Genomic DNA, 26,876 nt, shown 5'->3' with positions numbered 1-26,876 from the left:
CAAGGAAGCATTGCAACCACTGCTTTAAGGAAACGGTGGCTCACTTTAATAACCACAGGCATTGGTCACTATTTAACAAGACATTCTAAAAAAAGTAATCACAATTTGTCCAATAGTAGTTTACAAGTGGATGGTATACATTAAGATACAGAGGTAGAAGTTCACTTTTACAATGCTTCACTAATACAGATTACCAAATTATTCAAGGCACAAAATTGTTCGCTTTACAAAAAATACTGTAAAAATGTCATTTGCTGTTCTACAATGTGAGTACAACTCAAAAAAAATGTTTACACCCTTTCATATTCTGCATGTAGAGTTGCATCAGGCGTTAATTCTATTTTTCCTTTGCTAATAATTGGCATATGACCAGAACTTACATAAACAGTTTGTATCTCAGCTGAGTTGCTTTGTCTTTTAGGCACAAGTCCAGTTACAGAAATTTAATACAACAGCTTCCTCAGGGGGTAGCAGAACTCTGTCAGAAGTAAAAATGAGGAGGAAGAAAAGAAACATATAGTCCATTATATTAGATTGGATTCTGACAAATAGAGGAAAACAGAACAGAGCATATTTCAAATAGGTGACTTAACAAAAGTCCATTTAAATCACTGATGGCATTCCTAGAAAACCAGATGCCCAGTACAAGTTTGCTCAGAGTATTTGAGACATTCACTTGCCTTTGAATTGGCAGAGATTTACAAATTTATCTTTGTTTAAATAGAACACACACAATTGCTACAAAAGAGAACTGCACCCATCTGGCCATGTGTCCTTTAGAGAGCTTGGGTGAACAAGTGAAGAGTTGCATTCAGACACTGTCCTTGAAGTTAAAAGGTCATGAGCAGTAGCTTAAATCTCAAGATTTGCCTCCCAATTTTTCTGAAACATTGCATTTTCTAGTTGGAGAAAACTCTTATAAACCCTGGCAGGCTGAGGAAAAGATAACAGACAGTACAACCCTACAAGAAGTCATACAAGTAGTTACCACACATAGTGATACTCTAAAGGACAATGGTGGCACCTAGGTTGTGGTCACTTTGTTTATCTATCACATTTTCCAAGTACTCTACTCATTTTTACTCACGCTATATAAAAAAATTGATTTTTAGAGTTCAACACATAGGCTTAGGACCCAAGAGAGTTCCACAGCGAGACGCTGACATTTGCATGTTATATGCAAGTGCACTTTGCAATTCAGTCATGTAAGATTATCATATTCACCTCTAAATGTTAGTCCATCCAAAATAGTGTTACATTCCATTCTTTGCTTCATTGTTGTTTGTAGCCTGTTTCCTTTGAGCAATGAAAGGGTACATACACTTGTCTGCTCCCAAAAATCGGTACATGCATACAACTGCTTCAAAGGGCAGAATGCTGTGAAAAAGAAGGTATAAAATTGTTAGATTACTGCATAAAACAAAACCTCTGCTTACAGTACGTACTTGGTCTCCTTAAAAGCAATGTAATAGCTATGGGAGAGGCTTCGTAAGACACTTAGAGGATTTTTATTTCACGGGGACACTTACAGAGAACACAGCAATTCTAAAAGTCCAAAACACACAGGCAGCAAAGGAAGAGGCTGCTACCTCTTCACATGCCTCCAGCTTAGACCAGACTTCCTGCTGCTTCTTCAAAAGCAATGTGAGAGCTTGTTTTAAAGGGGTGGTGGGGTGAGGGGCTGGGGGGCAAGGGCATCACAGAAGGCCTACTGGAAGCAAAGCATCTGCTCCAAGCCACATCAGCAGAGGTCATCAGACATTTAAAACAATCTTTAATGTGGGATTAGTGCTAGTTAATGCTGTTCTTTGATCACCAGATGTCTAACAACCTTGACTTATATTCTAAACTCAATCATCCATCCTAAGAAAGAGAGGTCTGAAGTAAAGAGAGCAATTTCCTTTTTCCCTCCAAGATAAAATTCCAAGAGGTGACATTTTGATGGATACCTGGCTACAGACCCTTCCCCCTCCTTCCAGTGTCCACAAAATATTACTTTTATTTCAAGTATAGCACTCAGGGGCTCTAGTGAAGGACCAAGATGGTATTTCATCAGCTCCCAGAAAGACTGGCAGACACTCATTCAGTGGAAAGCAAGGCACAGAATCCAGCCATTAGGAATAATGACCACTGAAGCACTGAGAAGCAGATGACACTGGTACAGGTGTCCTCACTGCCAGGAGCACTGCTTCTGCAGTAGCCATTGCAGGGTCTTTGATCTAAGTGCTGCTGCCTGGGGCATGGATTATACAAAAGCTTTGATCTCCCTGTTGGAAGCTAAACTGAACACAAGACAAGAAAAAGGGCCTTTGATGTGACTGTTGCTGTATAAGGCACTGCTCGTGCAGAGAGCACTGAAGCACCCTCTGAGCTCCTGGTTGAAGAAATTGGTTCTTAAAGATGCTGACAGTGGACTTCATTTGTTGGCAGAAGAGACAAAAACTCTCTTCTAGTAAGGGGGTGAGCTGTGAAGGCTCCTCTAGTCTTTGGCAAGCATGTCCACTATAAGATGTTTGAGGCAGATGAGAAAGACTGCCTTCCAAGTGGAATAAAAATCACCAAGGTTCTCAGTTTCAACCATCTGTCAGAAGGAAAATAAGTCAGTGCTGTATTTTAAAGGTTCCTCCTACACACTATAGATTTTAAAACAAAACAAAAAACACAACACAGACAACTGTGAAGCTGTTCTCTATAAACCAGAATGCAAGTGATGCTGCATGAGTGGAATTGAGCCAACTTCTGTATTACCCTGCATCATTGAAATGTCAGCCTGGTTACAAATTAAACAGAGTTACTGTCCAAAAACTGGACTGTTTTAGATAGGAAGGCGGAGGTAATGTCTTTAAATAGTCCTTCCTGCAAATTTAAATTCTGAAAGTATAGATTTTCAGTTTATCTACCATAAGTCAAGTCCTAGAGAATCCATATGCAGGGCCTCCTACACATTGGTTCGAGGAACAAATAGAGGTTCCTTTGCTGGAAGTTGCCTCATGGCCCACTCCTTAACAGGAACACAAACAATGAAAATAAAAGTCTGTTGAAAAGAAAATAAGATCCTAAGGAGGATGGAAGAGAACAGAAGAGTAAAATAAGGATGCACAATACACAGAATCTCACTTTTATGAGCTTCCCAACAAGTAACATACATTCATGCAAGTCAGAAAAAAAGACTTATGAATTCCAACAAAACAGCACCTACAGGCTGTGTGAGGGGAGGCACCTTTATGTCCAGAAAGTGGACATGCTCATGTATTTTAGTAGCATTCTGTAGGTTGCATTGCCAACAAACTGGCATTTCAGCTCTTACCTTTTCATGAAGGTGACCATATACATGAGACGAGGTGTGCAGATCATTGGCTGGTCTGTAAGGATAGCTCTCATAGCCTGCTTCACACAGTACTCTGGTTTCAAGGGTGGCAGGAAAGACTCAATTTCTTTTCTGGAATATTTGATTAAGACAGATTAATTAGATACTAAAAAGACTGCAGACCACAGTGAAGAGTTGATTAGCTCACTTTTCTTTGGAATGCCTCAAAAAGACTTCATTTTTTTTAATATTCACTGTTTAGGAACAAAGACTAAAGAGATGTCCCTGCCCATGCACTGGCGTTGGAACCAGATGATCTTCAAGGTCCCTTCCAATCCAAACCATTCTATGATTTATGACTAGCTCAAAACTTGTGTTACCTGGTACAAAAAGACAGAAGATACTCCATGAACTCAAAGTCTCTTTGCTGAACCTAACAATAACATATATTAAAGCAATAATAATACTTAATACTTTTAGGGTAACCGTTTAGTTATCTTCATGTACTTTTATAACACTACAAACACAGGACAGAAGGAGAGTTTTCCTTACCTGATCCTGCACCCTCTGAACATTCCTGTATCTACAAGATAAGGGCAGACTAAAGTTGTTTTGATTCCGTCCTTTTCAGCAGCCTTCAGTTCATGGCTCAAAGACTCGTGGAAACCCACAGCTCCAAATTTGCTGGCACAGTAATCCTGTGTTGGCAATGAACGAGACAGAAAAAAAAGGCAACTTAAAAAGGACAGATATGAATCATGTTCCAAAGTCAAAGCATATCTGAGGCCATCCTGCACAGATTTTCAAAGCAACAACAACATACACTCACTGCATCACATCATCTCATTTAACTTTTAAGCCAATTAGCACAGAATCATGAAAACAAGAAAGCTGAATGTAGGAGGATATTACTTTGGATTCAAAACTTAGAATCCAGCAGGCTCACATGGTAAGTTATTCCAGTTACCAGTTTGCTTAAGATTAAATGTCACAACAAAGAACTGAGAAACCTAATACTACAAGTTGAGTCAGATTTGAAAAAGCTTGGAAAGCTGTCAAGGCACTGGTGTAAAAATCTTAAATACTTTTTTCGGGTTAGTTTCAACAGAAGATAATGGAAATTTGAGTGCATATTTAATTTTCAGAAGACAATATAGCTTGTATGTCTCATGAAAATATTAAATTCAACATTATTTCAAAAATTGCATAGACAGCAGTAGCATTTAAGTTTTCTTTTGGATGTGTCCACTTCTTCTGGTGGTCACATCCATAGTCTATGAAATTCATTGTAGTTTTCTCAAGACAGCAAATACTCTAAAAAGCCTTAAGTTACACCAGCTTAATTCATTTCTGTTACATAACACTGCAGTCTAAGGTCCTGGATTGAGCCTTACCTATTTGCAAAGAAGCCCAGGTGTATGGGGCAATATGACCATTATTACATTAGACATATTAATTATCAGTAACTGAATGCATTTTGTTCACAATTGTGTTTGTGCTAATGACCAAAAAAGCAAGATAATAGGATCTAATCCTAAACTGGTTTTATGTACCAAACAAGTGTCACAAACTGGTGTTCTCAAATGCCTGCTAGCAACATGGTAATGTAATGCTTTCAACTGGTAGCCTAGCAGAGCAGGTGAGATGTGAATTCTGGAAGAAAGGCTGGCAGACATTTCCTCACAGGAGCAAGGAAACATTACTTTTAAAATCTTTGCCTAAGTTTATTGGGCTGTCCTAGGCTTTCACTCTAAGATCCAAGTCTGCCTGCAAAGTAGGTGAATATGATGGTTGTCCAAGTCCTGCAGATCTGACTCACACGGAGCCATGTGTTGATATGATACTTAGCATCATAGCTTCCAAGTATCTTTAGAGATTTTACTTTATTTTCTCTAGCTGATAATACAAAAAATGCTTATCCTAAACAAGAAGCATCCGATGTACTGTTAGTTATAGTCTAACAAACCTCCACTCCAGCAGTACTGAACAATCCCAAGGAACTTGCAACTGTCACGATGTGTCCATGGTTCATTTCCAGCATCTTGGGCAGGAATGCTTTAGTGGTCTAAAAAGTGAAAAAAAACAACAAACCAAACAAGAAACAAAATACACCATGAACATACTACATTACTACTAAGTGTTCAAAACCTCTGTATCTCAGTGTATTATCAGAATTTAGAAGATTCCTGTGCAGGTTTTAAACTTCTAAGCTTGTAAAAAATGTGAACAGAAAATCTACAGCTTGTTTGTGAGTTCAGGCAGCAAGGATTGTATCTCCAGAAATCCTAAGGTTAAAGGATCAATTGAGCTCAGACATGTTTATTTTTCTGCAAGAGACTAGTTATCAGAAAGAGATAATTTGACGCTAAAATGGAAGTAACTTTTTTTTTTAAAGGCAGAAAAAGGAATGCCAAGTGTTTAATTACATCATCCAGCACATCTGTGTTAAGACCAGTGTTGATTATCAGTTCTAATTACTGACAGTGTGTTTTGAAAGTCAGATATAGTTAGTTTTATCCAATTAATTTACCATCTTGGGCATTTAACATTGAAAGAAATACCGAAAAACTTTCACTGATGTTACTTTTTTTACATAGAAAATAAACATCTACTAGTCTTCATAATTTTCTATCTTTGTTAGTATTCACAAGCATTGCTCCAACTAAAAAAGACAAGGTAGTTATGTCTATTATAAATTCCTTATTTTAAGCGCTTCAATATAAAAAAACCAAAAGCAAAACTTAAGATGGAATGGAGATTTTAACCTCCAATTTTTGTTTTGACTATAAAATGTTTCTGCTCAAAACCCCAAGTCATATTTAACAACTTTAAAAAATTAAGTTTTAAGCAATAAACTGAAGGCACAAGACAACCACCTCTGCTAGGTCATACCCCTTTTGGTCATACCACTTTTGTCATACCCCTTTTATGAAGTTGACTTGACACTTTCCTTTTGTAAATAATTAAGCAGAGCATCATATATGCTAAAAAAAAAAATTAATCAATGAAGTTGTAAAACAATAGGTGTAGTTATAATTTACTTCTAGGTTTCCAGTGTACTATAAGTGATCATTTTTAAATTGCCATAGAACTTCAGACAATGTTTTTTAATAAACATGCTTAGTTAATATATAAATCTATTCATGACAGAGCTATTATTCTATTGTAATTCACTCCGTATCATGAATGCTTCATCCTCCCAGAAGCCTGGTCTTCCCACGTAATTTGGATCCAAAGTCAGAGCATGCAAATGCCCCTTAAGCATTTGCTACTTGCTTAATTGTTGGTCTGAGTCATGTCAGCTGCATTCTTGAAAAGACGTGCAAGCTACAGCTGAATCCATCTAATTCCATTCTCATGCTGTCTGCATTTTCCAATCACAGACGTCAGGACAGTTTTGCTCTAATGATTTTCACATGTTGTTGTACAACATTTTTGCTTGCAGGTGTTAAATGACTAATCCAGACCTCCTAACACCACACAAAAGACTGTTTTCACTGGACAGCTGGCAGATGATAGAAGATTAACAGACCTCCTGACTCCTTGCCTTTTCTACTGTTGATTCATACAACTCCTAGATTCTGTCATAACTGCATAACGAAGCTAATTATAAAAAAACACTCTGAGAGCAAGCTGCACTACATTTGTTTCTTTCCTTATGGCAGGGATCTCTCTAAACCTCTTACAGAACTTTGGACAAGAATTTTGTTCACTGTTAAACTAATCTGTGCCAGGCACACAAAGTTTCAGCCTCTCTTTCCATGTTGCATGGCAACAAAGCCCAGTCACCAAAGGCCTGAAAAAGGTAAGAGGCTTCACTTGGACAGCACTGAGTTTTACAGTATGTTATTTAGCTGCAGCCAGCCTAACACCCCCAAGTGTGTGTACACTTCACCCTGATGTTCCACATCATCCCTGTAAGAGAACACTGCTCTCAACTCAGTCCTGCTAACAATTTACTCCCCTCCAGAGCATTTAGTCAGCTCCATCAGCAGTTTCCACTTACGTCTCAGTTATCTATCCACATCACATTGGAATGACTGATTGCTACCTCGCCTTGCCAGAAAGCTTGATAAAACAGACTGAAGCTCTGGCTACAAACCACAGTAACTGCAGAAATGAAGGGACGCTCGCCTTGGAGTTTGTCTTGCAGAAGAAAAAGAAGGGAGAGAAAAGAGGAATAATAATTTTTTTTCCTACCACTTTCAAGGCATGAATCAGTGTTCTCTTCCAAGAGATAAACAACAGACAAGTGCTCCAAGCTTTGTTGGGCTGGCTTTTCCATTATCTGTACTATGATGCTAGAGTTTTGGTGGTTTTGTTTTGAATATGATTAACTAAAACTAGGTGTCCATAAATGTCTATATTTATGCCTGGATGAAGTAGAGGAGAATTTTCACAGGCATGTATGCACACAGACACAGGAAATAACCAGAGCAACTCCAAATCAGTAAATTTCTCAAAGTCCACTCAACCATACCACAGTCCTTCAGAGCATGAAGACTGCAAAGACTGAACTTTCAGAGCATGTGGCTAAAGTAACCCATTATCAGAAGAGAAGATATTGGCACATGATGAATAAACCCTGTTGAGGATACTTTTGGGTGACATATTGAGCAATTCAAGAGCAGACCAAACGACTCGCAGCAGCAAAACTACAGCCGCTTCACAAAAGTCATCTCTTAACACCATTTACAGACACATAGAAAAAAAAAAAGCAAGTCTACTGTACTCTGAATTAGCAATTCATGGAAATCTTTCTGTGAGATCTCAGTGTTCTGAACCAGTCTGTTCATAGTAGGCCTCGGTACTTCATCATGGGACATCATCATACAAGTCCACTCAAACCTGAAGCCAAGGCACTCCATATAGATAGCACAACTGTCTTATGTACAAATCTTAGCAGTCAACTATCAACATCTCAGTGAAATGGATGACAGAGAAAGTCATCACAGTTGCTGCCATCCTTGAGCCATCTGCTACAGCTGGGAGTCAGTACTTGAAAACAAGCACTGTCAGAGGCAGACACACCCTACACGGAGGGGGGGGGGGAGGGACTCATTTCCAGTCTCAGAGTAAAAGCTTGCCCACTGCTCCTCCCATCCTCCTCTTGCTGGGAAAAACAATCCCAGAGCAAAGTTATTCTCTTTCGTGGCATAAGCAATCCCCAAATAAATCAATGTTTTTACTGAGCCTTTGGCACAGCCCACTTCCTTGATCAAAGCAGCTTCCTCCATACTCTGGTCCCCAGTTTTTCTGCCCGTTACATAAACCAGATCAACCTAGTTTCTTCTAGTTTCTTTCAGCTTCAGCTACATCTGCCTACCAGACCTGAAGTCTTCTATGTGCTTGTTGTGCTGCTGAAAAACTAGTTAAGGGTTCAATCAGTTCAGGGGGAAGATGCCTCCTGGGTGGCCTTCCCATCTGGAGTTTGTCTGAACAGGTAGCACAGCCCACATCAGTCTTCTGAGGTGATGCATGGACATGCTAATCCTCCATTAAAAAAAAAAAAAAAAAAGTATTAGAAGATACCAAGCAGGAAATGTGGTATTGTCCGTGGCATTAGAGGTCAAGAACCAGGCCCCCAGAATAATTCAAATCAACTCAAGTGATTTAATCAAACTATCTGCTTTCTGGTTTGACCCTTTATGTTTTAGTTTTACCTCTCACAGCTGCAGAGGAAGCAAAAACCAAAACATTTAAATACCTAACATCAGACCTAGGTCTTTTATGAATGACAAACATAACACACTTCTTAAGACTGAGGAGAAACCAGTAAGTAAAATATAGTGGATGAAAGGAATTGTGTAGCAATGAAGAATAGGGAATCAGGGAATTTATGCACTGTTCAACAGGAAATTTATTGTTAAGCATCCTCTTCACTCAAAAATAGCTTTTTCTTTATTTTTAGAAAAAATTAAAAACTCCCAAAAGCACAGTGCAAACATGACATTTCTAACTTCAGCATAGTTCAGAAACAGCAACTTTGTAGGATAGAGAGAACATAGGAAGCTGTTCTGAACAGACAGTAGAGCTCCCCTTTCAAACTACTTTTATCTATGGTTTTTAGAGCCTAAGGACCAGTTCCTAATCTTCTAAGCCTTTCCCTCTATGCTTCTGTATATACCAGTAAGACCAAACTATTCCCAGTAGCTGTAACCAAACATCTATTTCATGTGCACACAGCTTTAATGACTTATTTCTCACAAGTGTGAAACTGAACAAGCATTTACATGTCACTTCATAGCTTTCGTAATCTGTTCTCAACATTTTGGTTTACGGCAAATTAACTTCTAACAGTCTAGCACTTCTTCCCTCCCCTTCCCCAAATTCTTTAGTTCCATTCTTAATGAAACAAAACTCAAAAGATTGTGCAACACAAAGAACAGCACAGCTGCAATGTCAAGACAAATTAATCTAAATACAGCAAATGAGAATATGAAGAAATACTGTGTTTGGGAAAGTGATTTTTTTAATTAAATTTTGGATTAATTATTCTTAAAGTAGAAAGGAAGCATCCACAGAAAACAATGTTAGCTGTATGCAGCTCAAGACAATGGATACTGAAGGCAGAAAGAACACCAAAATGGAAAAGCATGTGCTACCTCATATTTAGAGAGTTGTGTTTATACCAAAGAAATAAAGCAGGTACCAATATGCAAGGTACTTTTAGTTTCTTCCCCCCTCCATACTTTTTGCCTTCCACCAATATTCAATAGCCCTTTTAAACTATTTTGATGGTGTGAACACACTGCTTTACTGTAAGGCAGAAATTCCTTTATGCCAAAGGAATAGCTCATTTTTCATACAGCCCCTTCAGGTAAGAAGGATTGAGCATGGTTATTTTTCTGAGGCTGAGCAAAACAAGTGAGTTTTTACATCACTGTAGTTATCCACAACAGTGGTGTACTGATATAACAGGTAAGACATTTCCTCCCAAGCCACAGCTATTCCTGACTGCCAGGATAGCTCTATGATGTGCAAATGAGTGCAAAATGTATTATTTTGTCTTCATGTTAAACCCTATTCAGCCATACCCAAGAAGCAAAATGGGTGTCATCAGTTGAGGACTCATCCAGATGTCACCAGGAACTCTCGTACCAGAAATCAGGAAAGACTGTTGCCATGCATGTTAACTCATCTTACAACTACGATCACAAAGCAAGGGAGCCACTGAAAAGAAAATGTTGTTTCCAGTTTTTGTCTAAATGACATGTTATATAGTCTTCTTCAGCATGGACATTGAGCCTTTCTTTCTTCCCATTCTTCTTCATGGGCCACAGCAGAACACACTGCAGCCTATCTTACTCCCATGCACATGGCCACTCACTGCACCACAGAACAAAATCCAGACATTTCCACATGCCCCATTTTCTCCTTCTATTCAGGTAACTGAGAAGGAAAGCATGAAGGTCTAACAAAATAGCACCTCTAACTTTCATGCAGACAGACTGTGGTAGCTTTGCCTTAAAATAGAAGGTAGTGCAACACTAACACACTACTGTACATTAAAAGGGAAAGAGAAAAACCCCATGGCAAGCTTAACAGTAAATAGACTGAAGTTATTTTCAGCTACAGCCAAGCTTATTTCAAAAGATAACCACTTTAAATAAGTTTTGTAAACACAGGGTAAAAACTTCATTTACAGGATTAGAGTGAAAGCCATCACCAAAAAATTTTAGAAGAGGTCTTTAAAGTATAATCTAGAAGTGTGCAACTCTCAAAGGAGAATTTATTCAAGTTAGAGGCGATAATAACCAAAATGCCTTCTCACAAAGCATGAGGCTACAAACCTGGATTTAACCATTTGTTTTCCTTCTAGCTTTTTTACTTGGTTCCAATGAGAACTGAGAGCAATTACCTGTTATTTGCACTTTCATCTCAATCATTTTCCCCATATTATCTCCACATCCTTCCTAAATTCCATTATACAAGCATCTCTGGAATATTAGGTTAAGATGAGATCAGTAACTGTGCTAAGACTACATGAAAACACCAAGTCCTGAGAGAACACTGGAGAGACTCCACAGCACAAAGGACAAGGTTTTGCCAGTAACAGGCTGAATATACAAGGCAGACATCTACAACTACTGTTGACCTTGCTAACATAAGGGACCAAAACTGTGATTTAAAGGAGCTCAGATGTCTCTGCTGTTTTCAAGAATTGCTGGGCTCCTAATAATTAGCCATTGTGTAAGAAAATATTCGAATAGCTATGGAACTTAGTGCTATTTTTGATCTTCAGTTCCTATTCTCAAGAAATTATACTGAAAAATACATCAGAATTGCCTAGTTTTCCTACAATAACGAATAAAAAAAGAAAGTAACATCTCTGGACTGCTGATGGGTCTATCCAGATCCTTTCTGAGCAAAAGGATCTGGAGATACATGATGTCCTCAAGACAAGCTTCCATATACAGCTGTATTAAAATCATGAAAGGAAACTATTCAAGGATTGCCCTTAAGTATGCATTGAACAGGCCCTGCATTCAAAACAAAAAAGGTAGACCTTCTAATATTTCACTTCTAAAGTAGTCCCTCTGTAGTCCTGGCAAGCAACATAATCTTTAACTTCCCATTACAGCTTTATTTGTCCTTCACATAAAACTCCACTGTTTTGGGGCCATGGGGATTCCTTTAATATGGAAACTGCAACAGCAGTTAATGCTTAAAATACATGCACAGTAATAATGGTAGAGTTGCCTTGCAACCAGAAGCTCATGAAAGAAGAAGATAGACTTGAACAGCAGTCTATAATGATGACGAGTAACAAGGAAAGCCACCCCCCCACACACCCCTTTGGATATCCCACTGTTGCAGACAGAGTGAAACTACTGATAAGATCAACCCAGGTTAAGAGGCAAAGGTAACAAAATAAAGTTAAAACCCTGAAGAATTAAGTCACAGTGAGAAGCAACAACAATTAATTTAAAACTGTATTTGATTTACAGAGAAATAAGCATCTCTTTCCTCTCTCCAACTCTGCATGAAATACTGCTTTGAAGATGATGAAGTCTTAGCTTATTGAAAATAAGCATGCACTTGAAACACTTGTTTTGAATTCTTATTTCAAGGTAGTCAATATTCCTGTTTTCCCCACCCTCATAACCAATCCATACACACAAAATCCCCTGCTTCTCAACAGATACCAGCTGAGAAGCACCAAAGTTCCACAAATTGAGGTAAAATCTGATTAATTGAAGTAAGTAAGATAAAATGAAGTGGGAATCTGAGCAGTAACATCTGTCATGCCATTTGCTAAAGAACAAGCATGCTACAAGTCCATATTTACGTTACCACTCTGTTTAGCATTTGTAGTATTTGGGGTCCAGTTACATAATTTCTTCAAAGCCAATAGTTATCACTGTTTCCTGTGAATGGTTCAGTTATTGTACATGGAGTCAACTCATGTTGAGTATATCAGAAAAAAACTGAAACTGAATGAAGTAGTTTCCTTACTCAGAACTTAGTGGCACAAAGCTGTTTACAATGGGTAGACAGGAAAGATAAGATAAGTAATGCTATTTAAAAAAAAAAAAATCAACAGGAAACTAATACCACTAGTTATCTCTCAGACATTAATCATTGATTTTCACTCTTTACTACTAGAACCAATTATGCCATACCTAGGGCAACTGAATGGTGTCTAGCTAAATTACGTTTTGTATAGTTTGTTAACAAGGCTTAGTTGAAAAACACTTCTGTCTACAGAGTGTAGGATATGAAATGTGCTTAGGAAAGGACATTACAACAGAAACTTCTGTTACTGTTACCTTATCATGTCACTGCATTCTCTCCCCCTCCCCTTCTTTTAAGGGCTTCATTTCCTGTGAACTTACCCCAAACTGGGTTACTAAGATTGAAGCAGAAAACAGCTTTGTTCTTCCTCTCATCTGAAGTGTAGGTTAAGTACTCAAGAACACTACCTAAATAATATAATTTGGTTTGACAGAAACTTGGTTCTTGAGAGTCAAGGTGGAGAGGGTATCATCACATAAGGTTTACAGTGATCTGTTGCTGATCAAACTCCTCTTACGTAAAGCTTTTCTGTATCACCTGCCATTGCATCACCTCAGATTTTGAGTGCCCCTTTATCTAGGGCAGACATTTTGGAACATACAATACAGGCAAAGGTGGCCCTGATTTCTCCTAAAGAACATTTCACTTCTTAAGGAAGGCTGCTACTTTATACATTTTCTGGGTATGAAGAAGCCTAAGTATTCAATCTGAACTACCTTGTTATTTCTTCCAGCAAGTGGAAGTTAGATCTTTTATGCTATTTGTATGCAGTCTCCATCTTTCTACTCCTGAAAATTTTTGTTCTTTAACAGGAAAGAAATTTTAGATTTACAAGACACACCAACTTGTCTGCTTTCATATGTACTTGCAGATATCACTTTGTTGAGGCAGAACTGATTCATATGTATGCAGCAGTATATATAGGTGTTTCAATCACTCATTCTATACCTATACATTTTCCCTCCATTTTTTGCAAATCTTTTATTTTGTATGGCTATGAAAAATAAAGCACTTTCTCATAGGTCGTCCAGAGGGGTGGTGAAACTATCCATTCTTGGAGATTCAAAAGCCCTGTGAACATGGTCCTGGGCCTCTGGCTCTAGGTGGATGTGCTTGAGCAGAGGGGGGTGGACTTAATGATCTCCAGAGGCCCCTTCCCACCCCAACCATTCTGTGATTCTCTACTTAAGTGTGCCAACACTCTGCTTAACAGCCAATTCCTCTTCCTCTCATGGAGGAAGTTCATAAGCCAGCAGAGACCATGCACACTTTGTCCCTAAGTTAACTGCAAATTTATCAACACAGAATCTTAAGTAACTGGAAAGGATGCCAATTTATCTGCCACCTCTCTCCTCTATCTCCCCTACAGGAGCTCTTGCCTGTAATAAAGTATCCAGCTCTGTCTGAAATAGTGTCTGTTCTCCCAGCATTTCTCCTTCTCTTTTGGTCTAAAGTCCTTTCAGCTGGAGGGAGGGTCCCATGATATGCTGCAGAGCACATAGATCAATTTATTGTGAAATTAACATCTTTCCAGATGAGTCCAGAACATACACATACTATACCATTTAAAAAACCTAATTATGTCCCCCTGGCTACTAGATGCCCTTCAGTAACTACACTCCCTTGCCAGCTTCTTAAGGTATTCCAAGACAACTGGAATTCAGAATTCCAAGACAACTGGAATATTCATAGACAAGCACCTCCTGTTTTGAATAGCTTTTAAAGCTTGCACAGATCAATCATATTAGTATCATATAGTAATGAGCAGGATGAAAAAGTATTTCTGCTTAAGCAGTGTAAAAGTACAGAACATAAGTTGCCAATGATGTTTGATGTAAATTTCAAATGCCAAACTAATCTAAAAGCTGAGAAGAATTAGTAGTAGGTAAGATAGCATGGTAAGAAGGCTGTTGGAGGCTGTGTTTAGTCTGTCTTACACTGAAAAACAAGCAAGATACAAGTCTAGACTGTTAACTTGGGAACAATTGTATATATGCAGACTTCTCAGCCAGCAAGAATTTAAGGCATAACCAAGAATGAGAACTGAAGCTTTCAAAGCAGTCATGCTCAAAAGCTGACCTCTTCCCTCCCGCCCAAAGGCATCTTATTACACAGGTTGATATTTATTCTCCACAAATACTAATCTGGTAATACTCTCAGACTATCATAGCTACCAAACCACAATTGCTCTTCAATTTAAAGCAAGTATTTCATGGTTGGCAGCATCCACCCAAAAGCAGCATGAAGCTTAAAGAAAGCAAATCCTTCTCCTCATATCTACCATGTCAGCACTTGAGCTCTTCACATATTCAAAATTAACAGCAGAGATCCAGCATAGCTGTGACAGCCCAGTTACACTCCTGTAAATTCAGGAATTTGAGTTACAGTCCCAGCAGGTAGCACCACCAACCTCTGATTCTTCCACAGCCAGATCTGTCAGTAAGACCACCCAACTTGCATTTAATTCAGATGTCAAATTTGAAATTACTTCAGGATTTGCTGGTCCACCGATATAAGAAGTTAACACTTGGCTTTCTCCAAAAGCTGGTTTAGGTTCTGTTGAAGTCAAGGGACTAGAAATTCTGCTTTGTTTATATACTGACAAATGGCCATGTCAAAGGATTTGTAGTGTTTCAGAGCTATGTTGACATTAGTGTAACAAACACATTAGTCCCTCCCCTTCATTAGCACAAGTTTGCAGCAAATGTCCAACCATTTGGAGAGCAGTAATTTATAGCCAGTTATTTGATGATCTTGACAAAAATGAAAACAAAAACATAGCCTTATGAGTCAGTGAAAAATCCACATAAAAAGTTCATTTTACAACAACTATTAGATAAGAGCTCAGAATATTCTGTTCAGAGAACAAGAATACAATCCAACTTTTAAATACACATTCTTCCCCAGCTTGCCATAAAAGCTTAGTCATCTTCTGGAATAGTTAGTAAAACTTGGTATTTTAGTCTGCATGTTTCAAAAAAATTACTAGATAACAGTACTGTCAGAACTACTAATGGAAAATGTGAAGTCATCATTCATGTTTTACGATTTACATAGCAGACTTTAAGAAGTGGCTAAACAGAAAAAGACTCTCATTTTATAGATACCTTAAGGTCAGTATCTCCATTGAACATTACTATAGTACTTGCATACAGGTGAAAGCTGAGTTACTTTATTCAGCCTCTCCAACTTTATGACTAAGTCATTGGCATGTGTGTATCTCAAGAGGAACAAGATTAGAAAGGAAGCTTTCCTTTTCAAATAGCAGTCTTACTTGCTGGAAACAGAACAAAGATGATATAGCTGAATGGAAATGTAGCTTCAAAATTTGTTGATGATACAATAAGACCCTAGAAGGCACCAACTTACCAAAAAGTAGCTCACTGAATGAGGTGACATTTTAAAAATGTATGGAGAGGGTTTTCGAAAACAGAATTTCCTCATTTCCTACAAGTTGAAACATGGTTCTGGCCTGCTTTTTCCACATTTAAACAGTGTTAGTACAACTGATTTCATAGGGAATAATTTTCCTAAGAAATCAAACAGTGCAGTAGGTACAGGGATCATTGCTTCCAACAGTACACAGCAGCAGAAGGTATCAGTGCAAAGCAAATAAGGTAGAATTGTTAACACAACACTATTTGATGTTTGTGTTCAGAAAACTAACTTACCTTTATCTAATGGGTTCTAAGAGCCTGTAATTAAAACACTAATCTCTTTAGAAGTCAAGTTGTTACATTCAGACTGCTATGCCAGTGGTGGATTTGCTGTAGCCTGGAACCATTTATGACTATTCAACTATTCAAATCTGCAAAACCTATTTCAGAAAATCTCTCCAAGAATGAAGTTTCACCAGACAGCTGCAGAGGTCCTGTTCACAGTTATGTGGTTTTATCCTATTCTTCCTCACCCCTTCACCAACACACACCAGCTAATGCAAGTCTGAAATGCTGATGAGGAGATTCTAGTCTCTAAAAACTAAACAGCCTGGCCAAGAAAATTAAAAGCTTTCCTCCCTGTCTTCCAGACAACTTGGTGAGCTAAACTGGCTCACCCAAAGATCAGATAAACACCTAAACTAGTGCAAGGTAAGATGCAGACTCAAGGGTGGTCCTACATGACGGCTTGCCACCACTGACCTGCCTTGTAGTTTCATCTTAAGAGAAATTTTGGACAAATCACTTTCAAGCATCTGCTCAAAGCACTTTTCCAAACCAGTGCTGAAAGGTGAGTGTGCAAGAAGCTGTCACACAAGTTCAAACAGATGGCAGAAGTGACCAGCACCAGGGCACACTGAGGTGCAGAATTTAACAGCCAAACAAACTTGAATTTCAAAAGGCTCACACCCAGGCAGCCACCTCTGCAGCCTCCACAGCTGTTCTGGCATTCCTTGGCCTACCATGCCCTCCCATCTCAGTTGTGATAACTCACTCATGTCAAGTGTTAATTTGACTGGCATATAAATCATTATACTAATATAATTATTTACAAGAACAAAGTGTTCATTCAGGAGTGTAAGCACAGATGTAAATCACTCCCCCATTTGTGACATACCTTCTTTCAAACTAAGCCCTCAGAAACTGAGATTCTACCAAAGTCTTTGCATACTTGCATATATTGTAATTGCATTTTCACTTTTCTTAACAGATTGAGAAGCCTAAGACCACAGGTAAAAGCATACAGCATCACAAGTAGATCAGCTTCAGTCTGCCTTTGCAGAAAGACTTCTATCATTTTTCATAAAGGACAGACAGGTATCAGTTAACTCTGCTTCACCATCAGTGTGAATAGTAGAAAACCTCAAAGGTCAAGAGAGCAAGGTTTATCAAGGGAGTGATGCTCTGGCTTTAACATGGAGAGGAAAGGTTTAGTACTAGAGATACATAAAAGCCTTTCCTCTCCCTACAAGAAAACAACAGAGATGTGAAATCAAAGCATGAGAAGCATTAGGAAAGAATAATACTTCACAGTGGATAAAGATAAAAGTAGAAAATATTTTTAAAGTGCAGGGATAAAATGGCAGGGATGGTGCTAGGAAACATAACATTCATCCTTCTTCAACCTGTCTGGTCAGAGTAATTGATGACACCAAGAGCTATGGAAAAGGAGTGCTCACCCACGCAGAGCCATTAAGGCAGGTCTTGGGCAGCAATACAAATGCTGGATTAGGAAGACATTTAGCCACTTTTTTCTCCACAATTGAGCACATGACCAAGCCTGTCTTCTAGAAGCCTACTACAGTCACATGGTTATTACAGAAGGGTAATAATGTAGTAAGATCTCATTAACTTAACTGCTTTTCATGAAATAAAAACATATGCTACTTGTCAATAAAAGAATCTGGGATTCTAAACTCCATTGCTCTTCTAACTTTCCATATGACAAGAAAAGCATACACATAACCTTTTAGGCTGAGAATTTCACTCTAACAGTGAAGAGCCACTCCCCACCTCTAGTGAGCTTAGGCACCATGCTGGCAAAGACCATCATTCCACTCAAGGTTTTCCTGTCTCCCCAAATCCTTCACAAGTAAAAGCATAATATCAGATCAAAGTCAGTGCAGTAGTTTTTGCTTATTCAGCTGACCTACCTCATTCCATAAGAAGCAGAAATATAATCACTGCTCTGATCACTCATCCAGGACCATTTCTTCAGAGCAGATTAGCAATCCTGAAAGCATTCATATGGTTTGCTGACAAGTCTCTGGCCCTCAGAAAAAGTTGCAAGAGACTGAAGAGTAAGATTACCCCAAGTGCCTTACCTCTGCAAGTTATACTACAACCCCACTTTTATTTTAGATGGCTGTAGAATTGCAAGCCCCTAATAATTGATTAATACTTCAAATAAATTTCACATTGTTTGAGAGTTCTGGGTATGATCTCTGCAGGACAATTTTCACTTTTCTTAACAGAAATTTCATACTGCTTTTGTGTGAAATGTATTACTGTTTTCACCTAATCTCTTCAAGCTTCATATGGTTTGGTACGCTGAAGTATCACCATTTATGCTATCATCTTGGACACTGACCTACAAACAATCCATGGGTCACAATCTGAGAATCTCTGTTTTATGCCATTAAAAAGTTTAAGATTCATTCACACTTCAAGTGGCACAGCAAGTTAATTTCCAAAGTATGCCCGAGAGAAGCTGTCAAAAAACCCTGTGTGTAACTGAAACAGTTTAAAGAAAATATTCTGAATGGCCATTTCAGATTTGTTAACTGATTAGGATGAAATAAATACTTTGTTTCATTAGAGACAAAAAAGGGAAACACATTAATTCAGCTGCTGTTTGAACAAAAGAGGTCAGCATTCTCCACCATGCAAAGAAGATGCTCTAGCACAGAAAGTCTATGTGGAAAGGCTGATGTTGTTCAGACTTGCTTATCAAGATCCAGTAGACAATGGAGAACCATAACTGAACAGCCTCAACAGAACTCTGGGACTAGAGTCAAGTAACTTGTGAAACAAGTAGTTTGGTGTGCAGCCCTCCAAAATCCCAGTAATAGGTGCTTGAATTCATACAATTCCTACACAAGGCAAAATAAAAGGGCATTTTGCCTAACACTAAGACCTCCCAACACACTTGATCATGCTGACTCTTCAGGTGAGTACATTGCCTAAAGAGTCATTTTTCTGTTCACCCATGTTTACTCTGAAACTAATACAGGATCACTTCTACAGACATCACTAAGACATCCAGATACCTCAACTAAATGGTTTATGTTGGTGTTGTCCATCCATCCATCCATCCATCCATCCATCCATCCCTCTCCCCTTAAGGGATCACAGAACTGAAAAACTTGCAAAGATGTTTTTTAAAATGATCGCTACAACTAAAACACAACTACAAGGCTGGATTATAGATACACAAGGACTACAAGACACAGATTACAAAATAAAAAAATTGCATGCTGGTAACATCAGTGCTTGATGCAATACTAGACATAAAATTAATATATGAGGAAAGCTCTGAGACAGAAGTCATGCCCAGTCAAGATCCAGAGATATATATCCACCATTTATATTCTAAAATTTGTTTTAAGTATATTCTTTTCAAAAATGGAGAAGTGCAGTTTTCTAGAGCATGCATCTGGGAGAAAGTATTTTCTCAATTGATAGATTCCCTCTATTGTCTTGAGAGATTAATCCCAGAACCCAGGAACTGCAGAACCATACCAAATCACTTAAGTTTTAAGTACAACTAATATGACTGTGTTTGTAGATAAGAGTATGACTGCTTTTTCCTTCATATTCACTACCCAGCATGCTACCACAGTATATGAAACACATGTGCTGTCCAGGGTAATTTACTGGTGGCATGTAGTTGGAATCATTGTGCAAGGGATGAGTTAGTTTTGATGACACTTTTTGGATCACATGCACATGTTTTGCTTGAACTTGATCCAACTAATTTTTCAAAGAAGAAGTCAAGAACTTGTAGACTAAATTCTGTAAGTAAACTTGGAATACATTATCATGAAATTAAAAAAAAAAATTAAAGCAGCTAATTCCACTCATTAAAAAAATGCTAAATATAGCTGGCTGGCCTGCCAGTAGAATACTGTGTCTATATTTGATCATAGATACTAGAATTCTAGAGACAAAGACAAACAAAATCTAACTGCTATGCCAACAGGCCACAAGACTCAGTATGATAGTTTCAAATAACATAACTTAAGCTGTCTTTTCTTCTGCAGAAGATTTAGTGTGCACACTAAGTGCAGTATATCCACATTAAACTAAACAAATGATAGCCATAAGCAAGCTTTATTTAGCACCAAAGAGCCTAAGGAGACTAAATCAACAATACCCAAGTATTGATACATTATAAATAACTATAAGCCACGTATTTTCCAATGTTTTAGCAATCTTGACAGTCTAATTAGACTGGTATCTGCAGCAGCTGCATAAATAGGGATTTGATTTAGTAATTCTGCATTAATTTGCTTTCCAAGGTACATTAATTTTATAAATTTTAGACTATTTATGAATTCCCTAATTACTTGGGTAATATTTCTTTGCTCAGGATTTCTCTCTTCCTGTATCAATGTCAGACAACCTAGGAGATTTGTTCAATTCCTACAGAGATATACCTTTACAACTTCAAAAATCAAGTTGTTTGTAAGTGAATAAACATAACCACTCTAATTAAGAGAGCAATACACAAGTCTTCAAATTCTGGGTCCTAGTCACTACTTGGATTATTTATTTTTTTATGAATATGACAGAGCTAGAGCTGAATGCTTTTGCTTCCCCCTTTTGGTAAGTTGAAGAGAACTCCTCTAGGAGAGCTTTAAGCTCAAAGTTATGGAAGATCCACATGACAGGGAAATACAGATCACTGTCCTCCTCTGAATACTGAGTATCAGCTGTGCAATAAGACCTTCATGTACCAGAACTTCCCAGACAGTGATCATTGCCTTGCCCTTGCCTCTGCCCCTCCATAAGTTCCATCCAAGGGTCAAACTGGGAAGGATATCCCAGGTACTATCTGTGTGAATCTGTGAATATTAATACCTACTTATTCAGCAGCAGCTTTAATATTCCAGAAAAATATGTTAAGAGCAGGTACAACAATCTCAAATTGTCCTGAAATTAGAATTTTTACAGTAGTTCTATTAAATAAGTTCCACCACCTAAAACATAGTATTTTTGATACTTTACTCCAGCTCTATTATAAAACCACAAGAAAGAAAAACTGTTATTCCTGTATTTGACTAAAGCTGATTAAGCAACAGCTTTTTCTTATACTGTGATTTAATATTTTTCAAATCCAAATCCTGAACATATCACAGGAAGAAAATGTCTTAGTCCTAGATACGTTTGGTTCCAGTAATTCACAAGTGCAGCCAAGTAAGTTATTATTCTTGCAGCAGACTGGCAGGAAAGATACTGTTACACTCCTGCTACAGTTTTATGCATCTGCAAATTATAGTAAACCAGAGCTGGTTTGTTTCAAACCAGGAATGGATTTTGTCCCTATGTTTTCAATATCAGAAGCATTCAAGTTATCACAGCATGAAATAACAGGTTTTTAATACTGCAGTGGATTTTATGCTGTGGAAATTGCTACATGATGCAGTGGTGACATGTTTATATAGAACACTCATAGGAAGGATTACACAAATCATGAATGTCAGCAAAATGGGAAGCATCTGTTTAGGCTGTGGCACACTCCTAAGGCTCTTGACTGCCAGTCTGTGATACGGCACACAGCCCAGTTGGAGTCACCACAGCAAACCAGTGACAGACTTTCCTGCCACTGCCAGCTGCAGAAGTTGAGCAGACCTCATATCATAGCTGCTAATGTACAGCAAGCCCAGCTCACCTGCATTCTGCATGGAGAGCAGGCACTCAGTCTTATTTCAAGTGTTTCAAGGGGACAGCCCCATTTTTTTCATGTAGCAGCACACTGAGGCTTGACTAATGATCAAGGGATGAGGAAGAATTTCCTGTCACACGTTAAGAAAATAAAACCCCAACAAAACCCCAGAAAGTACAATCACTTAACTACTGAAGCAATATTACACGGAAGATCCATGTCTTTATAAAATCCATCTACAGCTTTTTGGATGAAACACCCTCCAAGAATAGTTAAAAGTCTACATAATGCTCCAGAGTATTAGCTTTGCTTTTTGGACCACCAGTTTAGCTGACATGGAAATGACTAGCTGTATAAGACTTCACACATGTAGACACATTGTTCTATTTAAGTCAGCATTGACTTGCATCAAAAAAGTTGGCTTCAAATCAGCTGATTCAGATGCTATCTTATGAATTAAGTACTATTACTTTTAACAGAAGTCCACCCACTGTTGGTCAAGCCAACCTTTCCTGGACCCATGAAGGGGAAGACAAGGAAAAAAAGCTTTGCCAATAGCAAAAAACAAAAAGAAAAGCAGGGCACAGGATCTGCAGGAAGTATACATAGGAACAGATCCTCAATTAAATATAAAGGGTGTTGACTGCTCCTTAGAAGCTTAAGCCAATATCTCAAGTTTCACAGTTCAGATCTAAGTATATCTTCTCAGAGTAATTTGTTTTTATTTTCAAGTCACTTCACACTGTAACATTTAGAGTTGAATGGACATTGAATGAAACTGTTATGGAAACCCAATCATAGCAATACTATATTCCAAGCTTAGTTTTCTATTACTGTAAGAGACTCGGAACACACAGAGGGTGCTTTAAAAAGGTCTCTGAAACAATGTTATAAATAAGTGTATGACTGAGGCCTGAAGGAGGAACAGCTGGAGAATTTAGAATCCTCCCATATTTTAATTTGTGGTGATGTCATAATTTAGAGTTCTTGGAAACTCTGTCAATCTGGCATTTAAACCACATCAATAACAGTAATTAAATGTAGCGCACATCTCCATTTGCTTAAGCATCAATTTAACTTGGATGAAGGGGAACACACAGAGATCTTAGTTGTAAGAAAGTTGTATGAACTTTCACAGAACTTTTCAAATTTGCCTTACAAGCATACTTTCAGAGTTTCAGACTTTCTAAACACACTATCTCATGTGCAGTGAAGTTTAAGCACTCTCTCTGCAAGCTTTACAATACATTGGAAAAAGACTCCTCTGCCATTAAGTGTTTCACAGTGCAGATTTGAAGGGGCTCCTTTAGGGTTATGAAACAGCATTTCACTTCCATGTTAACAAAGTTAAGTTTGGGAGAGCCTTCTAAGTTTTGAAGATGGAGCATTTTACATACACGCTTTTATTAGAAAAAGGTAAAAGCAGTCAAAGAAGGCTTAAGTTGAAGTATATTTCAGATTGCTTAATCCTTTAATTGTTATGCAAGTGTATTTCATAACCTTATTTAAAGGACCAAAGAACAGTATTAATACTAACAATGGGCTCAGTATGACAGCTAATGCTAACCCAAGTGTGCATCATGCCCTCCTTCAACACTCTGATTTATGTAACTCCACACTACCGTGGGTTTAAAAATAGACCACGTAGGAAAACAAGGTTCAGATATACAAAAAGAGTAAGATCACACGCTTTGTTCTCCTTGATTAGTATCTGCTAGTCATGGAGAAAATATCACCCCAGAAAACATATCAAAGATTTTCTTACTTTTACTGGCAGCTCCCAGAGAAAGCTACGAGGACAAACATGCAGGATTCCTAAAAAAAGTGTTCTTGGCTTGATTTCTTGAAGAATCTTTTCGCCTTTTCTCCCAGCCTTCAAAAGGAAAAATTTGCCTCCCAGGCAAATCAAACAACATTTTCAGCAGGGGTTTTAAGTTTTTTTTGTTTTGGTTTGGTTTTTTTTCAGGAATGTGCACATTTGCTATTGTGTCCATCACTAAACCAGCATCTTAAAGCTGCTAACACGCTGGCAGTAGACTATGGGAAGAAGGCTCATGAGTCATTCATTAACAGTTACAACCTTTAAGCAGATTCAGATCTTGCAAAGGATTTCTTATCCTACAGAAAGGGACACACAGCTTAGAACACTGGATTCTAGGAGGATTTACTTGATTTTAAACTATTATTAATAATTTTAATACCCACCAGTCTTGTTAAACAGAACAGCAAGTTAAAAATAAGAAACCCACAAAGTGGTGAGCTCACAAATGAAAGAGAACAAGTGCAAAACTCAGAGACAGGAGTTAAGCAACAACAGTTAATTTCCCAAAATTAGCTGACGAAAAGGACAGCAGAAAGGAGTTTATAGTTACCCAGAAGTGTGCGTGACAGTTGACCATCATGGTCCTCTCAATAAGTTCATCAGGACACTCCAGAAGATGGTGCCCGGAGACCACACCAGCGTTGTTAACCAGGACAGACACCTCGCCAACCTCCTTGCGGACCCTCTCAGCTGTTGAGTAGACATTTTCTCTTTTGCCCACATCACAGGTGTATGTGTAAACCTGCAAGGTGCATTGGGACGGTGCATCTTTTTCTCCATCTCCAGCTACTAATGGATACAGACAAGAAAAAAAAAAAATAGAAGGGGGAGGGAGGAAGGAATAAAAGTTCTTACTTGCATTTTGACATTTAATTAAGAAGTCGAGTGGAAACAACACATTCGTTTCCATTATAGCAAAACTTCAGTTTACTTTGGTGTCACCGCAGTACACAAAGACTCGTCTATTTACTATCGCTGACAGAGTGATTTTGAAAGAAAAAAAGCTGCAGGTCTTAAAGGCGCTGATGCGAGCCCAGGTTTCCCCGAAGCAGGTCTCTGCTTCTCAACGGGAAGCCCGGGCACCGGGACGGCCTGGATGACAGAGGCACTGATCGGGTTTGACACCCCCGTGTCCCGGCGGCTGGGCAGGTGAAAGGCGAGGGGAACCGCTCCCGGCGACGGGGGCAGCCCGGGCAGCCCACCGCTTACCTCTCGGGGCGGTGGCGGCGGCCGCCTCGGCCATCTCCCGGTAGATGTGGCGCACCATGCCCGCCGTCTCCTCGTTGCTTTGAGTGTTGATGTCCCACAGCACCAACAGCGCCCGGCGTCGGGCAAACTCCAGGGCGAAGAGGCGGCCCAGGCCGCTGCCCGCCCCGGTGATCAGGCACACCTGCCCCGCCACGCTCTTCTCTTTGGGCCGCACCAGCCACTTGGCGGCGGCCAGCACGAAAGCCCACAGCACTCTGAAAGTCACCACGAAGAGCTCCAGCAGGATGTTCATGCTGCCGGACACCGAGGGAGCGGCGGGGGACCCGCGCGTCCCGGCACGGCCGCCCGCGGAGCCTGAGGGGACGGACGCCGGCGGCGCTGAACCTTCCCGAGGCGGCTCCTCCTCGCCGCCCGGTTCCCCGACCTGGGGCCGCCCTTGCCCGGGACCTCCCGCTGCGAGCAGGGAGGGAGAACTCCGCTCCCGCTGCTGAGGGTCCCGGGGCCGAGCTCCCCCTTTCCGCGCCGCTCTCACTCGGAGCCGGGCACCGCCGCGGCCCCGCGCCCTGCCTCAGTCACACTCGTCACGGAAGCAACCGGGACACGGCGCTGCCCGCCCGCCGCCGCCCCGTCCCCTCACACCCGCGGCCCCGCTACTGGCAGTGAACATCTTACTCGCTCGGCCCCCTATATAGGGCGGGCCGCGGGGCCCGGCCCCTCCCACGGGCCGGCCCAGCCCGCCCCGCATGCCTGAGACCCCCCGCCCCTGCCGCGGCTCCTCCTCGCCCCGCTTCGCGACTCCCCGGAGGCCTCTCCCGACGGGAACGGGCCCGGCTGGTGCTGCCGCCAGCTCCGAGTGGTCGGGACTCGGGCGGGACCCCGCCGCCGGGGAGAGGGAGGAGGGGGAGCGGACTACATGTCCCAGCAGCCCCCGCGCCTCCCGCCAGAGCGCCATCTTGAGGCAGAGACCGTGTCGGAGGTCGGCTGCCGGCCGGGGGCCGTGGGCATCGGCGTGGGGAGGCAGCGGCCCTGGGGGTGCTGGACCGTAGGTTAAAAAAGCACGAATAAGAGCTAAAGTTTCGTGCTTAGGGCTAGAGATGCACGGCGGTGGCGAGCTGCCAGGTGTCTCGGGGGGTCCCCACAGGTTCCCCAAGGCCTGTGTGCGCCTCGGGTGTCACTGCGGAGCTGTGGGAAACTGCTGAGCCCGATGGGTCTGGGTTTGTTTTGTTGGTTTTTTTGGTGTGTCAGCCAACACAGGCTATTTACATCTAACCCACCGCCGGCTGCAGCGGCACCTCGGAAGTACCAGCACACGGGGAGTGTGTTTCTCCCATCAGATAACTGCCTCTCTCTAGATGGAGACCCTGCGGCCCCCTGAGCCCGGAGCTGCCCGCCCCCGGGCACTTGCCAGCTCCAGAGGATGAGGAGCGGAGCCTGCCTGCCATGGCTGTTTTCCACAGGCGGGTGGGCAGGACTCGTCCCGCAGCCTCTGCCGAAGCCCCCGTCATGCCGGGGAGCACCGCGCTGACGCTTCCTTCCCGGCGCAGCCGCCCCGTCTCAGAAAATCCGTCGGAGCTTTCTTTGCATTCGTGAGCGCTGCCTCTCGGGATTTACCAGGAATTCGAGTTCAGAAGTACCGGGAGAAAATGCAGGCAGCCTCCTCCTTCGGCAGACGCCGCACATTTGCGTGCTGATCTT

The 26,876-nt window shown here is 40.4% G+C and overlaps 1 protein-coding gene across 2 annotated transcripts; it reads right to left on the bottom strand.

Annotated features, from left to right (window-relative positions):
• RDH10 (retinol dehydrogenase 10) lies at nucleotides 1-25,883 on the bottom strand. Of its 2 annotated transcripts, none has more exons than XM_030446100.1 (7): nucleotides 25,182-25,810; nucleotides 24,523-24,758; nucleotides 5,274-5,372; nucleotides 3,860-4,005; nucleotides 3,308-3,439; nucleotides 1,225-1,377; nucleotides 1-478 (listed from the first exon to the last, which is right to left on the bottom strand). In XM_030446100.1, exons 1-6 carry the CDS (start codon nucleotides 25,471-25,473, stop codon nucleotides 1,254-1,256), a joined length of 1,029 nt encoding a protein of 342 aa, XP_030301960.1. In that variant the 5' UTR covers nucleotides 25,474-25,810; the 3' UTR covers nucleotides 1-478; nucleotides 1,225-1,253. The 2 variants fall into 2 exon arrangements, with proteins under 2 accessions (XP_030301960.1, XP_030301959.1); XM_030446099.1 differs by having other exon boundaries at nucleotides 5-478; nucleotides 24,523-24,761; nucleotides 25,182-25,883.
• Between the last annotated feature and the right edge of the window lie 993 nt (nucleotides 25,884-26,876).

Source organism: Calypte anna, chromosome 2 (genome assembly GCF_003957555.1).
Source record: "Calypte anna isolate BGI_N300 chromosome 2, bCalAnn1_v1.p, whole genome shotgun sequence".
NCBI classification, from domain to species: domain Eukaryota; kingdom Metazoa; phylum Chordata; class Aves; order Apodiformes; family Trochilidae; genus Calypte; species Calypte anna.
The sequence above is the reverse complement of the archived record's forward strand: the minus strand, read 5'-3'. Positions and strand labels throughout refer to the sequence as shown.

Bases quoted from the DNA above. Each gene is read 5' to 3' on its own strand.
- RDH10 (XM_030446099.1), bottom strand. From the start codon at position 25,473: ATGAACATCCTGCTGGAGCTCTTCGTGGTGACTTTCAGAGTGCTGTGG. The intron at 5,373-24,522 runs GTAACTATAAAC...TTCACTTTTTAG, and splicing joins ACTGTCACGCACACTTCTGG to ACCACTAAAGCATTCCTGCC. The intron at 1,378-3,307 runs GTAAGAGCTGAA...TCTTTTTCACAG, and splicing joins ATGGTCACCTTCATGAAAAG to CATTCTGCCCTTTGAAGCAG.